The 16,340-nt window shown below is 37.2% G+C and overlaps 2 protein-coding genes across 2 annotated transcripts; both read right to left on the minus strand.

The window, feature by feature from the left end:
- Positions 1 to 308: 308 nt before the first annotated feature.
- Positions 309 to 5,543, minus strand: LOC122021834 (glucose-6-phosphate 1-dehydrogenase, chloroplastic-like). Its single transcript, XM_042580002.1, has 10 exons — positions 5,256 to 5,543; positions 3,791 to 4,017; positions 3,608 to 3,702; positions 3,398 to 3,512; positions 2,207 to 2,412; positions 1,974 to 2,123; positions 1,781 to 1,901; positions 1,424 to 1,653; positions 1,115 to 1,315; positions 309 to 810 (listed from the first exon to the last, which is right to left on the minus strand). Exons 1-10 carry the CDS (start codon positions 5,437 to 5,439, stop codon positions 555 to 557), a joined length of 1,785 nt encoding a protein of 594 aa, XP_042435936.1. The 5' UTR covers positions 5,440 to 5,543; the 3' UTR covers positions 309 to 554.
- A 1,794-nt stretch (positions 5,544 to 7,337) lies between these two features.
- On the minus strand, positions 7,338 to 8,260 carry LOC122020826 (protein NUCLEAR FUSION DEFECTIVE 4-like). The gene is made up of 2 exons (XM_042578855.1): positions 7,938 to 8,260; positions 7,338 to 7,864 (listed from the first exon to the last, which is right to left on the minus strand). The coding sequence occupies exons 1-2, from the start codon at positions 8,141 to 8,143 to the stop codon at positions 7,354 to 7,356; spliced, it is 717 nt and encodes a 238-aa protein (XP_042434789.1). The 5' UTR covers positions 8,144 to 8,260; the 3' UTR covers positions 7,338 to 7,353.
- Positions 8,261 to 16,340: the final 8,080 nt, after the last annotated feature.

Raw genomic sequence — 16,340 nt, forward strand, 5'->3', positions numbered from 1 at the left:
AAGAAGCATGGCAACTCCTAATGTGACACCCATGTGTTATCAAAAATTTAATCGCTGCAAATGGACATTGTGTGGGAATCAAATCCTCAAAGAAATATCAAGCCTCTTGTCACCACACCATGCCCTGAGGTGCCTGACCATTACTTTATTGCTGCAAAAATATAGTAATGGATGATAGTTTGTTTGTAGATAATCTACATAGAGGTAGATTTTACTTCTTGGCAATTTCAGAAGAAAAGAAAAAACAATGAGCTCCAAAATTTTGTCATTTTCCCCAAAAATTTTGGAGCTTTTAGATAATTAAAGTACTCTTACAAATTCATAAATTCTACTCACTTCACACTCATAATTGTTAAAATGCGTTTCAACTGCATTGACTGATTGAACTCAAGATAGTAAGCAGTCTGCATAATAAATTGAATAAATGTTGTCAAAATTTCAGTTGATCAACATAGTATCTCATGCAAATGTAACTCACTTCGTGAGAATATTCTCTTAGTTATGTTATTGCATCACTAGATTCCACTAAAATGACAATAAAATAATCAAGTTAATCAATCAATATCTGATGCACTGAGATCTCCCCAGCGAACATTGTATTTTGAGGCAAGATAGTGTGCGCCAACTGGTCCACGACTTCCATAAGGGTAGAGCTCGGGGGAAATTTTCTTCTCCTCCAACTCTTTGAGCAGTGGAGTGAACAAGTTCCAAGCAGCATCAAGTTCATCAGACCGGATGAATAATCGTCGTTCACCCCCAATAGCATCTAAAAGTAGCCTCTCATATGCATCGGGAATCTCTTTAGAATATCTACCAAAGCCAAAACACATATAAGAGGGAATGGAATTACTGGTTTTGGTTGACGGGGGAGTAATAATAATGCTAGCAATAACAACCATTATGAATACGTTGATAATTTTTGGTAAAGCATGCATGAGCCACGATCACAAGAATTTTGAAACAAAATTGTCAAATGTGCAAAAAAAAAATGAAGAAAGAAATCCAACCAAGTAATTAGTAAAGTAGGTCTTCTGTTTTGAAGGTATTAAGGAAATAAGTGTTTTAAGTCATTGGCAAAATATCTCTTCGAAAGAGAATTGATTTTTTTTTGTACCTTGATGAGTATAGAAGATTCAGATTACTGCGGTCCAATCTCATCCCCAAGCCAGGAACCTTGTTATTAATCTTTAAGTATATAGCTTCATCAGGTTGGACCCTGATAACAAGTTCATTGGTAGCTTGTTCTCTATCAGTACCAAAATTTTGCTTGTAGAGATTGCCAGGGACATGTCGAAACTGAACCCTAATCTCTGCTCTGCAAATAGAATTTTCAAGAATACCAAATTGTGTCACTATATATGCTGATGTTTATATGAGAGTGGTAACGAGTACCTAGAAATGCATAATGGCATTTGCAACCTACCGTTTGGTATGCAATGCTTTCCCAGCTTTCATTAGGAAGGGAACCCCATCCCATCTTGCATTATCTATGAAAAGCGCAGCTGCAGCAAATGTTGGGGTAAGGCTCCCTTCAGGGACAGTCTTATCGTCTGTGTATCCAAGATGTGTCACTCCACCCTTTGCGTGGCCCTTGTATTGTCCAATGACTACATTTTCCAATTGCAATGGCCTCATTGAACGGAGAACTTTCACCTGTAACATGTGGAAAGGCATGCTTTAGAAATAAAAGAAAGTTCACTCTGCTACTATGGACAGAACCAAATAGGCAACACTAAAGCCTGATTTAGAGAAGCATTTTCTAATCTCATCACACGCGTACCTTTTCATTTCTAATGTCTTCGGCATCTAAGCTAGCTGGCGTTTCCATTGCAAATAAAGCTAAAATTTGGAGAAGATGATTCTGCATAATATCTCTGATGATTCCATAGTGATCAAAATACCTGCATCACAAAAAATTTAGTGGAAAGAGTCTACAGAAGGAAACTCGAAGGACAATAGTCTTTAGGCCTCACCCTCCCCGTCCTTCTGTACCAAAATCTTCAGAGAAAATCAGCTGCACGTTCCTGATATATTTCCTAGACCATAGTGGTTCAAAAATAAGATTTGAAAATCGAAGAACAGATAGATTCTCGACAAGTTCCTTCCCCAAGTAATGATCAATCCTGAAAAATTAGAAATATCTATGATAAGATGGGGAATTCCAGAATTGACAAACATGAAAAAACACATGAGATCAACTTTTCACCTAAAAATTTGATCTTCATCTAGGTACTGTTTTAGTCCACTCGTCAAAGCAGCAGAAGATTCAGAGTCACGGCCAAATGGTTTTTCAACTATTACCCTGGTCCATCCATTCTTGGAAGAAGCCGATCTGCTTGCAGACTTCACTACATTTATAAATATGTTTGGTGGAATTGACAAATAAAACAGCCGGTTTGACACCCTCCCACCCTATACAGCAAATAGAAAATTCAAGTATGTTAACTCTTCTCTACTTATTGGAACATTTTTGTTTTTTGGACAAGAAATGCTTAATCGAGATAAATGTTTGATGGCAACCAAGTTCAAGCTACACACTGTCATCACAGAAGTAGTCAGAAGCAAGAAACCACATTATAGTGCATCTTAGAACATAAAATTTACAATAATTGGACAAGCTAAAGAAGATCTTCTATGTAAAAAGACTCGACTCAAAAGTCCACAATTATACACTTGCAGACATGAGATACTGAAAGAAACAAGAACGATACCAAATTCAATTAGGCATAGAAGCAATTCTCACGTGGATCTTAGATACCTGGGAGCAGGAAAACAATTTATATATATATATATATATATATATATATATATATATATATATATAATCAAATTATCTCCCGGTTTTAAGAAAATAAATCTCCAAGAAGAAAGCTTCATTCCTAATTGATCATTAGTATGACATATCAAATGGTTGACAAACATTGTGAAGCTCATACAAATGGACCGAGCTGGAATGAAATCAGCAAGTGCCAATTGATTTCGGATGACAAATCTAGCACATCACGAATCATACTGACATTCATCTGATTAATAAATAAAATAGGTAGAAATCAGTTGAAATTGAAGGAGAAAAGGAAGGATTAGGTTGTGGTGCTGGTGATGTAGATTTCAACTCAGGAAGCTTTTGCATGTATCCCTATGTTTCAAACATTCTCTACTTCAGTCCATCATATGGTTTACTTAACCAGTTTTACTAGAGACAAAAGGGAATAATTCATGTTAAGTTACCTTGATTAAATAACTCATCTGATGGACTAAGTGAAGGATTTTGAAAAATAAATGGGTATATAAAATACCAATAAACTACATGGGATGTACATGTACCCTGTTTGGAAGCAGATTCCATTTTAAAAATCTAATAAATCAAGATATTCAACTTCTAGTAAGACAAACATACCTCATGCTCTTTCAGCGTCTTGTCAAGCTCTGCAAAGTTCTCCTCAGAGTCATATTGGCCTGAATGATAGAAGCATCGTTTTAGGAATTTTTCTATCTTCTCATTGCAATTCTCTCTGGCAAAATCAGCATAAATAGTCAGGTCAATAAAATGCTAAGTTGAACCCGAGCATAAACCAAATCATGAAGAAATGCATAAACCATCTGTCACCTTTTATCAATTCTGCAAGTAAGTGTTCTGCTAACCATGGTTCTTAGTTCAGCATCGGTCATCTTACTTCTAGCATAACCAAATATAGTAAAGTTCTGCATGAAAAAAGAATGTAAGTAGGCATTCAAGCAATGTTAATGAGCACAATGAACTACAAGAGGCAGTAGATGAGAAAAGTCCGACCTTTGGAAGACAATGTTCACAATATAGTGCAAATAGAGCAGGAAATATCTTCTTTTTAGCAAGGTCCCCAGATGCTCCAACCATGATAATACTAAATGTTGGTTCCCCATCACTTGGATTAGGACTTGTGACATGTCTGTATTCCAGTGAAGATAAAGCGAAAACACCACTATTTTCTACATTCTTGAAAGGAGCTTCTTTTGCAACAGATACAGGCACACTTATAGCTGCAAAATGACCACGAAAGGTTTGTATTCTCATTAAATATTTTACTATGAAATTTTTATGATTAAAAGGGCACATCTCTTGGAAAAGACATAATTCTTATCAAATGGAGCATTAATGAGACACTTGCTAGCTCTCCCTAAAAGAGGAGTCATTAGAAGGCTCGATGCATAATGGAAAAGTAATCAAGATACCTAGTGGCATTCCCTCATGTTATCCTTTTCCTTGTCTTTAATGTTTTAAATTATATATTATTTAGGTTGCCTGATATTAAAAGGTTCTATCGATAGGCCTCAATGCACCATCATATTAGGGTATCTCCAATCGATAGAGCTCTACATGAGTTTTTTTTATGGTTCCAATATGTCACATCAACATTATAAAAACTTATTGAAACATCTCCAATGGTTAGAGCTCTAAGAGAGTTTTTTTGTGGTCCAATTCATAACATGTAGTTGCATGACTCCATACATATTACATCAATTTCAAGACAAAAGAACAGGTTTGAGTTTTCACTACTCTCTTAAAGTACAAATCTCGAACCTTACCTCGACAATGGTTCAAGCTTTTTTATTCAGCTTTTTTGATTTTACAAACCTCTCACAAACCTTGCATTGGAGATACCCTAAGGGCAAAGGTAACAGCGGTTATATCTTTGGTGCACAAGAGGACAGTATTTAACCCGCATAAAAATTAAAACTTCACATTATGATAATGAGCTTAGGCTTGCATTCTATTTTTTTGAAATCATTAGTTGTTTAGTGTATTGATTGATATATTTGATCATTTACATATAATTAATGTTTATATAACTTTTGACCGAAATTGACCTAATGCAATATTGTTATCGATAATTTAAGGAATTAATGTTCATATTATACAACACCACATCCTCCTCGAAGGCAAGATCAAGCTTCCCAATCTCTCACCGTGAGTCATTATCGCCTCACCCTTCTCCTCCAAGATCGCAGAAATTTCTCTGAATTGGAGTTTGGGGGAAATTTTCTAATTTGCTATTAGTTTAGTTTTATTAGATTAGTTCTAACTATAGACAAAGTTAAATGGAGAAAAAAAAAGAAAGAAAATTATTTCTGGCTTCTTACCTGTCCTCATATCTCTCGTTTACACGGCTACCCCTCTCATCTAGTTATCCTTCTCTAGGCCCGACGCTTGGAACGTAACACAGGGATCCAGCAAGAACAGGGAATGTAAAAAAAAACAAAACAAAAAAGGCATTCACCTTCTTGCTTGCAGGCAACTCTTAATTTCCAATGGCTCGCAGAAGAGTCGGACACTCCTCCCGCTAAAACCCTTCCAGGAACAGACGCGAGAAGGGTGGACGATCTGATAGAACGGAGGGCGCTCGAGGGATCGACGGCGGCAGTGGCGAAGGAAGAAGGGCATCTGGCAGCGTAAAGGGTCATCTCGCCAGCTCCGTGTCGAATTGTTTATCGGCACCAAGGAGGGATTTTTAAACGAGCGATATGAGCGTTTGAAGGGTGACGGCATCGAACGGAACGAGTCTTTTCTGCGAACAAATTGGACCTGCAATGCATTCCTAATTTACGGCTCTCGGTGGAAGAGAGAAGAACTGGTCCACCGTCGATCTGCGGGTCCCTCGTGATTGGACGGTTCGGATCCGGTTATCACATATAAATCATCGACAGAATACGAATCGTTGTTCAACGCACATGTAAATCATTTTTGTTTTTTTATTTATTTATTTATAATAATTCAGATTCGGAATACAAACGAACTTTTCAATTATTTCGTGTATCATGAATTTAAAATATAATTTATATATATTTAAAGATTCATCTTTAAAATATTTTTTTGATTGAGAATGAAAAATAAATAAACTCAAAATAAAGTAGACTTTCAAATCAAAATTTATTTATGAAATAATCAAATTTAATAAATATTAAAAAAATAATATTTTTTATTATTTGATAGATTGACGTCTAATCTACAAGTCATGGAATTGAATCGGAGATTTACTAATCCGTCAAGTGGACTAGCCCATCCTACACGGTCAAATGACAAATTTTAACGGATCCGTCCGAGTCGATACGGACGGTCGTGTGACAGCTTAAAATGGATATAATAACTGCCATGTGTGCTTGTCCAATTTATTGAGAATTGAATATGTATACATACAGAAGAGGATAACATGACCATATTCTTACATGCCAACCATTTAATGCCCTTATCTTTACGTTTCTAAACCTGCAGATTGTTGTTCTATCAACAATATCAATCTTTGGGTATGGTGTCCGAAGTATAAAGCGTAGAGCACTGATACCTCACAACCAACCTACATCCTTCATCTGGAGCGTGGACTACGTTAGCCTTTACAACTACAAATACAATGGTTCAAAGAGCATCTCCTCATGTTTCATTAACTGTGTTAGCAGTCGTATGCTGCTTTTCTTGTACCTCTGGAGCAAGAGTGCTGCAGGTAGTTCCAGGTGTCTCGATAAATCATGGGGAGCAAGGTAATGGTGGTGTTGGTGCAATGCGTAGTGTACCAGGTGGCCCTGACCCAATCCATAATGGTGTTGAATTTGGTGTCCAAGGCATTGATGTTACGCGCACAGTTGGAAGTGGTCCAGAACCAATACAACGCAGTGTTGGTTATATTGATAGAAAGGATGTTAGTGCAATGCGTAAGGTACCAAGTGGCCCCGACCCAATCCATAATGGTGTTGAATTTGGTGTCCAAGACATTGATGTTGGTTTTATTCATAGAAATGATGTTGAGACAATGCGTTTAGTCCCACAAGGCCCAAATCCAATACATAATCCTGATCAAAATGCTAATGATGGAATGGTTTAACAATGTATGAGTTTGAACATGAATAAAAGCTGAGTCTTAACTTTATCTTGATTTTATTGCTCTCTTTGTATGTTTCTATTGATCATACGAACAACTCTTGTGAGAAGTGAGAAGTTTCTTTATACAGAATTAAAGAGAAATACATGCACTAGATTCTTATCCTCAACATAATGATTTTATGAGCTTCAGTGCACTTCAAATGGGTAAAACATCATCCATTAATATTGGAGCAGCCACATGAAGAAGAAAGGGAAAATTTCTAATTGCAATGAGATCATTAATCAGAAACTATATAATGAAATGTAGAAATGTTTTGAGTTTGACACAATCAAATTACAAGCATAAAACAGAAAGGCTACAAGCCAATGCCTCAAAATTATTGGTTGCTGGATAAACATAATCAATACACCAGAAAACATTCAAGACGTACCCTTCTCTAAATACCCAATTTAGAAGCACATAATGAATTGTTGGCAGGCACTTTTTTCCCAAAGGTTCCGAACTATTTGAGAGTTCTACTATAAAGGTTTCGGTACACAATTCTAGTCCTGTAAACGAGAATCAGACTCAGAACAACAGCGATGGCGCAAAGTCCCGACATTATTAGTGAGCTGAGGAAGAAACAGATTGCCCCTGTGCATTTCACTGTTTCCTCCCCACTGAATGAAGCAACTTCGAATAATCTTCGGATTCGTACAAGTGATTTGTGGTGTTTCCGGGCTTGCTGCTCTGCTTCATAATCGTAGATTACGCTGGCAATCAGGCCAGAAAAGATTAGTGAGCCTGCGGGATTAGCTACCGTGAGGAAATTGTACAGAGCACCAAAGTTCTTCAAGCCAAACAACTCAGATGCTGCAGCAGGAACAATGGCCCAGTGAGCTCCATATCCAAGTCCAACCAGTAGGGTTCCTATGTACATTGTTCCAGGCCAAGCCATGGCAAAGAATAAGTGTCCAATTGCCATTACAACCTGAAAGACAGCCAAAGCCACTGGCCTAGGATATGCATAGTCCCTGAGAACAAAATTTTTTGTTAGCATCAAATCATCTTGAAAACTTTTGCAACTAAGTGGCATCAAACTCATACCTCACAATAACCTCGGACAAATAGCCTCCGCCTACTCTTCCAAGAAAGTTCCAAATACTGATCATGGACACGAAAATATGAGCTTCATCATAGCCTAGAGACTCACTCATCTGGCCGAGATTGTCGATGACTGTCAACCCTGAACCTGATCCCAGCAGAAGAGAGGTGAACATGAGCCAAAAGTCTGCCTTTATGAGTGCCTGCATCAGGGTGAAGTCCTCTCCCCTGTGAGGTCCTCTCCTCTTCTTGACCCTCACCGCTCCATCAGCAGCAGCCAGGAATAACTTTGCCTGCAAATGAGCAATTCTCTTCTGCCTTTCTGATGCCGGAGGTATTAGAGTGTATATTAAAAGTCTAGTTTTTGTAAACATTTATTTTATAATAAAGAATCATTTTTGATCAAAAATATCTATATTTATGTTAAGTGTAGTTGTTCAATTAATTTATATCGTAGATAACATGGTGTGTGGTGTCACACACAGAAGATCATGTTATCAGTTCTTTATAAATTATAAATAGTTGCTCACGACTAAGATGGAAAGGAACAAACCATTGGAATAGTCGTAATGTAATTAAATATTAGTTTATCTTGACTAATAAATTACACTAGTACACTCTAAGTGTATTGAGTAGGACCATTTTAGGAAAGTTCTTTTTATACTGACTTGATAAAAGAACTAAACCTTAGTTATTATGGAAGTGTGTGCTCTTAATCCTAATATAATAACAAGCACATATATTTAGTATTTATTTCTTTAACTTATCAAAGGGTGAGATTTAGCTCGATAAATCAATAAGCCCGATAAGTTGGGAAATAATATTACTTATAGTGTGTGTTGTTGATTATAGAGGGAAACTATGTCCTAGTTATCTAGGTTGAGAATGTCCCCAAGAGGAGCTCATAAGGATTGTCATGTTAAACCCTGCAGGTGGACTTAGTCAGACATGACAATGAAGTTGAGTGGTACTACTCTTGGAGTTAGATATTAATTAAGTGAGTTGCCAGTAACTTACTTAATTAGTGGACATTCGTTATCTTAAACATAGGGAGACTAACACCCTCATGATAAGAAGGAGCCCATAATGTAATTTGGGATTGGTGCGGTAGTGCAACAATAACTCTCTAGTGGAATGAGTTATTGTTGATGGACTTGAGTTGTGTGTTTGGGGTGAATACGGGATACTCAAGCTCGTCGGAAGGCCAAAACCAATTTCTCCTCTAGGTCCCTGTCGTAGCCTCATTAAAGCCTCAAGTCCACCCAAATAAAAGCCCTTCTTGGTGTCTAAGAAGGAGGTCGGCCCAAGGCTTGGTGACCAAGCAATGGCCGGCCACCATCTCCTCTTAAGGGTCTGGCCCTTTGCTTGGTGCCCAAGCAATGAAGGGCCGACCACAAATTTGTCAAATAAGGAGGGGTGTTTTGAATTTTTAAAATCTTCTCTTTGTAGAAAATTATAAGTTTTAAAAGAGAAATTTTTAAAATATAAAACTTTCCTTATTTGAATTAGGTCACATGGTTTAATAGAGAGTTTTAAAAGTTTTAAAATTTTCCTTTTTTAACCATCCTCATGGTTTTAGAAAAAAAAAAGAAGTTTTAAAATTAAAATTTTTTATTTTTGTAACCATGTTAAAAAAGGAAATTTTTAGAAAAGAAGTTTTAAATTTTAAAACATGGTTTTAATTTTTAAAATTTTCCTTTTTTAACATCCACTTTAGGAAAGAGAGCATGTAAAATTTTATAAGAGGATATCTTCTTTTATAAAATTTTATAAAAAATTTTCTTCCCCTTGATGATGTGACCGGCCACCCTTGCTTGGTGCCCAAGCAAGGGGTCGGCCAAATTAAATCAAATTAAATCATCATCCAATCAATGATTGATGATTGATTCAATCAAGAGGAAAGAAGAGGAAAAATAAAAAGAAAAAAGAAAAAACAAGAGGAAGATTTTATTTTTTGTAAAAAGTCTTTCCTTATTTGCCTTGGCAAATAATATAAAAGAAGGGGATGAGAGGCCTCATGAGTTAAAAATTCTTATTTCATGTTGGAGCTCTTCTTGTGGCCGGCCCCTCTCTCTTCTCTTTTCCCCTTGCTCTCTTTTCCTTGATGGTGGTGGTGGCCGGATTTTAGAGAAGGAGGAAGAAGGCTTTGGGTGGTGTTCATCTTAGAGGATCGTCACCCACACGACGTCCAAGGCGAGGCGAGGAATACGGCAGAAGATCTCGAGGTCATTAGCATACAAAGAGAAGGTATAACTAGTAATTTTCTTCCGCATCATGCTAGTTATTTTCTTTGTATGAATTCCAAACACAAGAGGCAATAGATTTTAGTTTTCGAATTTATTTTTCGAGTTTGTGTTTTTTTTATTTTTTGAATTTGTGATTCGATTGTTCTTTTTGGTTAAATCTAGAGTTATATAAGGAAATTAAAGATTAGCTTTCCTTAAAAGGCTTTGTCTAGGCGGTGGTGGATGCTCCCATACCCAAGAAGGTCATGTGCCTCACCATGTAGTCCTGGAAGCCAATTTTAGAAATTAATATTTAATGAAATTTATAACGTAGGTGGATTTGGATCAATAGTGTTAAGTTCCGCTTGCGATCCAAATCTAAACCATTAAGAACAGATAAATTAAATTTGGAATCAATGATGTTAAGTTCCATCTGCGATTCCTAATTTAACTTCTAAAGAACACAATAGGTTGTTTAGGAAAGGTTCGACACTTGTATAAAATTTTTGTACAGTGGAACCGGTACGATCTTCCTAGGACCAACCAACAATTGGTATCAGAGCTAGGGGTTGCCTCTGTGTGTTTAGAATTCAGATAGATTATGCATATGTCATACATAATTTAGGCAGGATAATAGTAGGATGTGCTAACTCTTTGGTTGCAGGCTCCAACTATTATGACTTATAGATGTTGTGTGTGATTAGACCCTTGGACATGTCAAGGGCATTATTTTTGTGTGTGCATGATTGTATGTAACTAATACAGCAAGAGCTGTATTAACCCTAGGATTTTAGAATTTTATTTTCGATCTAGATTACATGTACATTTCTTCGAGGAATATAGGATCTATATGTGTAAAATTCTATTTTTGTCGCGGATCGTATCTTTGCGAGGCGTAGTGCTATTGGAGGACCAGAGGCGCAGCGGAATAAGAAGCAAGATACATGCGACGACTCAACCCGATGGCGGTGGCTAAAGATGGTAGCAGCTAGGGTTGGAGCACATAGAGGACAGTGATGGAAAAGACCATAATAGTTGGAAAATTAATTTCTAAATTTATTACTTTTATTTACTGTGATGTGTGTGTGTGCATGTGATGGATGCTAGCATAGGTTAAAATTCCTCACCTTAAATAACTAAGTGGGAGAAGGATTTTTAAATAAATTCCACGGTCTCCATTATTGGTTTGTAAGTGATGCAACAAGCTTGCGTGTTGGCTTTGAGTGCCTCCCTCCACAACGGATGTGTTTGTTGCGGATCACTAGATCAAACTTCCTTCATGGATGGTTATAGGAAATTATTTAGGAGCGTGTGATCTTCTCCAACCGAAGGGGCACAATCCCATTTAATGGACTAAGTATCAAGTAATAGTATACACTTAGACGCATTCAATAGTATCCTCCCCAACGGAGTCACTGCTATTGTTTTGCGTGACCAAAGTAAAACCAACCATTAATTTTATTTGTCATAAAGTTAGGATGACAAGATAATAAAATTAATGGGTAAGCCCCTCCTCTTACAAATGTTGAATTTGTATACGTCCATACTAACGTGATATGCAATATTCATGGTGTTTTGAGGTGTTGGTAAATTTAAATAGTATTGTTTGAAGAATCAATATTATTTTAAATTTAGAGTCTTGACCAAAGTTATTTTTGTGATTTTTAGGATGACTTTCAACCCACTGGCTATTATACTGAAAGAGAACAAACTTACTGGACCCAACTACATAGATTGGAAAAGAAACCTGGACATTGTCCTAACTGCTGAGAGCTATATGTTTGTACTGACTGAGATTTGTCCTAATGCGCCTAATGGTGAATCTACCCAAGAGGAGATTGAGTATCATAAAAAATGGGTAAAAGCAGATAAGATGGCACGGTGTTATATTTTGGCTTCAATGTCAAATGTCTTGCAACATCAGCATCAGGATTTACCAACAGCTTATGATATAATGAACAATCTCAAGGATCTCTTTGGTCACCAGGATCGGGCCGCTAGGCAAGAAGTTATGAGGAAATTAATGACTGCCACCATGCAAAAGGGTACTCCCGTAAGGGATCATATCCTAAAGATGATAACTTATTTAAACGAGATACAAATCCTTGGAGAAGAAATTGATGGGGAAACCCAGATCAATATGATTCTCCAAACGCTACCTAGAAGTTTTGAGCATTTCCGCCTGAACTATAATATGAATAAAAGGATGTATTCATTGGTGGAACTACTGACAGAACTTCAGGTAGCAGAAGGGCTATTTCATCATAATTCTCAAATTCACTATGCTGAAAATGATTCTACTTCTAAACCGAAAGGCAAGAAGAAGAAGAAACAGGCTGTTTCAGCAAAGAAGGTGAATAAACCTCAGGGTACAGGACAAAAGGCTGGAATGAAGAAGCCGAAGGGCAAGTGCTTCATTTGCAAGCAGACAGGACATTGGAAGGCGGGCTGTCCTCGTAGGAATCAGAACAATAAAGGTATATCTCACGCTCTAGTAGTTGAAACATGTTTAGCGATGTTATCTACCAGCACCTGGTGTGTAGATACGGGAGCTACTGATCATGTCTGCAATTCTTTGTAGGGATTCCAAGAAACCCGACGACTATTTGAAGGAGAGATAACCGTCTACATGGGCAATGCTACTAGGTGGCGGCTGTTGCAGTGGGAGACGTCTACTTATCTTTTGATAAGAATAGAAATTTGGTTTTAAGAAATTATCTTTATGTACCTAGTTTTAGAAAAAATTTAATTTCAATTTCTAAACTATATTTGAATGGATATTCTGTTTTTTTTAGTAACAATGTGATTATAAAGAGAAATAAGATTATTATCTATTCTGGTGCATTGATAGGCAATTTGTATACTTTAAATCCAATTTCTCCCACAAAGCAACAAATGGAAATTAATAACACATCTTCTAACTCTAATAAGAGAAAAGAACCTTCAGAAATGAACCAAACGTATCTTTGACATATAAGGTTTGGTCATATTAACTTGAGTAGGATTCAAAGGCTTATAGCCGATGGACTCTTGGGTTCATTAGAGTTGGAAAACTTTCCAACCTGTGAATCTTGCTTGGAAGGTAAAATGACCAAGAGACCTTTTAAGGCCAAGGGGTATAGAGCCAAAGATGCATTAGAACTGATTCATTCTGATTTGTGTGGTCCTATGTCTATCCAAGAAAGATGTAGTTATGAATACTTTGTCTCCTTTATAGACGATTATTCAAGATACGGATACATTCACCTGATGCGCCGCAAGTCTGAATGCTTTGATAAGTTCAAAGAATATAGGGCTGATGTGGAGAAACGTTTTGGTAAAAGTATCAAGACACTACGGTCTGACCGTGGTGGTGAATACCTCTTTGGAGACTTTAGGAATTACTTATCAGAAGCCGGGATTCAATCCCAATTGTCTGCACCTGGTACACCCCAACAGAATGATGTGGCAGAACGAAGGAATAAGACTCTTATGGAAATGGTTAGATCGATGATGAGTTATTCAGAATTACCAAATTCGTTTTGGGGATATGCTCTGGAAACAACAGTGTACATTCTAAATATGGTACCTTCTAAAACAGTTTCTTCTACTCCCATGGAATTATGGAATGGGCGTAAGCCTAGTCTGAATCATATCCGGATATGGGGTAGTCCAGCACATGTGCTGAAGGGAGATACTGACAAGTTGGAATCACGTATAGAAGTATGTCTGTTTATGGGATATCCTAAGGGAACGAAAGGTGGTTTGTTTTATAATCCTAAAAATCAGAAGATCATTGTTAGCACCAATGCTCGATTTTTAGAAGATGATTATGCAATGAACCATAAGTCCATGAGTAAAATTGTTCTAGAAGAAGTAAGAGAGGACATGTCTACTTTAGTACCAACAGTACAAGATGAAGTACCACAAGAGATTGCAACATGTGTCACACATGATACACAACTAGAGACAATGCCTCGTCGTAGTAGGAGAGTTGTAAGGCAACCTGAAAGATTCATGTTTTTGGGAGAGTCTTCGGACTTGATCCCGGGTAAACATGAACCTGATCCCCGGACATATGACGAAGCACTCCAAGATAAAGATGTAGTATCTTGGAAAAAGGCGATGAATTCTGAAATAGAATCCATGCATTCTAATAAGGTCTGGGAGCTTGTAGAACCACCTGATGGTGTAAAAGTCGTTGGATGCAAGTGGATCTACAAAAGGAAAAGAGGGACAGACGGGAAGGTAGAAACCTTCAAAGTAAGGCTTGTTGCGAAAGGGTATACTCAGAAAAAGGGAATCGATTATGAGGAGACCTTTTCACCGGTAGCTATGCTTAAGTCTATCTGGATACTCTTATCCATTACCGCTCATATGGATTATAAGATTTGGCAGATGGATGTCAAGACAGCTTTCCTTAACGAAAGTCTTGAAGAAAACATCCGTATGAAGCAACCAGAAGGGTTCATTGAAAAGGGCAAAGAGCATCTAGTGTGCAAGCTCAATCGATCCATTTATGGACTGAAGCAAGCTTCAAGATCCTGGAACATCCGGTTTAACGAAGTAATCCAGTCATCTGGATTTATATAGTGTCCGGATGAGTCTTGTGTATACAAGAAGTGTAACGAAAACGTGGTGGTATTTCTTGTACTATACGTAGATGATATTTTGTTAATTGGAAATAATGTCAAGGTATTATCGGATGTAAGGGTAAGGTTGTCCAAAGAATTTGATATGAAGGACTTAGGAGAATGTGCACACATTCGTGGGATCAAAGTCATAAGGGATCGCAAGAAAAAAATGTTGTGTCTATCCCAAGCTTCATATATAGATACGATCCTTGCTCGTTTTAGCATTCAGAACTCCAAGAAAAGTTTCTTACCTTTTAGGCATAGAGTATCTTTATCTAAAAAGATGTCTCCGAAGACATCAAAGGAGATAGAGGACATGAAGGCAGTTCCTTCTTCGGCTGTAGGAAGCCTTATGTATGCAATGCTGTGTACGAGACCTGATATCTGTTTTACCATGAGCATGGTTAGCAGATATCAGAGTAACCCTGGACTATGACATTAGACTGTTGTAAAGCATATATTAAAGTACTTGAGAAGGACTAGAGATTAAATGCTAGTTTACCAAGCAGACGATTTGCTCCCTGTGGGTTACACGGATTCGGATTTTCAATCAGATAGGGACAACAGTAAGTCTACATCAGGCTATGTGTTTACTTTAGGAGGTGGAGCCATTGCATGGAGGAGTGTTAAGCAGAAATACGTTTCGGACTCAACCATGGAAGCTGAGTATGTGGCAGCCTCTGAGGCAACCAAAGAAGTTGTATAGCTCAGGAACTTCCTAATGGACTTAGATGTGATTCCTGGTTTGCCCAAAATCATCACAATTTATTGTGATAATAGCAGTGCAGTTGTAAACTCGAAGGAACCACGAGCCCATAAGGCAAGTAAACATATAGAGCACAAGTACCACCTGATACGAGACATTGCCAAGCGAGGAGAAGTTGTCGTCGTCAAGATTGCATCAGCGGATAACCTGGCAGATCCTTTCACTAAGGCCCTTCTGGCGAAAGCTTTTGATCGACATGTGGAGGGCATGAGAATCAGATGTATGGCAACAGATATGGCAACTTAGTCTTTTAGTATAAGTGGGAGATTGTTAGAGTGTATACTAAAAGCCTAGCTTTTGTAAACATTTGTTTTGTAATAAAGAATCATTTTTGGTCAAAAATATCTACATTTATGTTAAGTGCAGTTGTTCAATTAATTTATATCGTAGATAACATGGTGTGTGGTGTCACACACAGAAGATCATGTTATCAGTTCTTTATAAATTATAAACAGTTGCTCACGACTAAGATGGAAAGGAACAAACCATTGGAATAGTCGTAATGCACTTAATTATTAGTTTATCTTGACTAATAAAGTACACTAGTACACTCTAAGTGTATTGAGTAGGACCATTTTAGGAAAGTTCTTTTTATACTGACTTAATAAAAGAACTAGACCTTAGTTATTATGGAAGTGTGTGCTCTTAATCCTAATATAATAACAATCACATATATTTAGTATTTATTTCTTTAACTTATCAAATGGTGAGATTTAGCTCGATAAATCAATAAGCCCGATAAGTTGGGAAATAATATTACTTATAGTGTGTGTTGTTGATTATAGAGGGAAACTATGTCCTA

This window comes from Zingiber officinale, chromosome 9A, assembly GCF_018446385.1.
Source record: "Zingiber officinale cultivar Zhangliang chromosome 9A, Zo_v1.1, whole genome shotgun sequence".
NCBI lineage: Eukaryota > Viridiplantae > Streptophyta > Magnoliopsida > Zingiberales > Zingiberaceae > Zingiber > Zingiber officinale.

Coding starts and splice junctions, on each gene's coding strand:
- LOC122021834 (XM_042580002.1), bottom strand. CDS start 5,439: ATGACCCTTTACGCTGCCAGATGCCCTTCTTCCTTCGCCACTGCCGCC. Junction 1,654..1,780: donor AAGACATTAGAAATGAAAAG/GTACGCGTGTGA, acceptor CACATGTTACAG/GTGAAAGTTCTCCGTTCAAT. Junction 811..1,114: donor AATCTTCTATACTCATCAAG/GTACAAAAAAAA, acceptor TGGCTTTGGTAG/ATATTCTAAAGAGATTCCCG.
- LOC122020826 (XM_042578855.1), bottom strand. CDS start 8,143: ATGCAGGCACTCATAAAGGCAGACTTTTGGCTCATGTTCACCTCTCTT. Junction 7,865..7,937: donor TTGTCCGAGGTTATTGTGAG/GTATGAGTTTGA, acceptor TTTTGTTCTCAG/GGACTATGCATATCCTAGGC.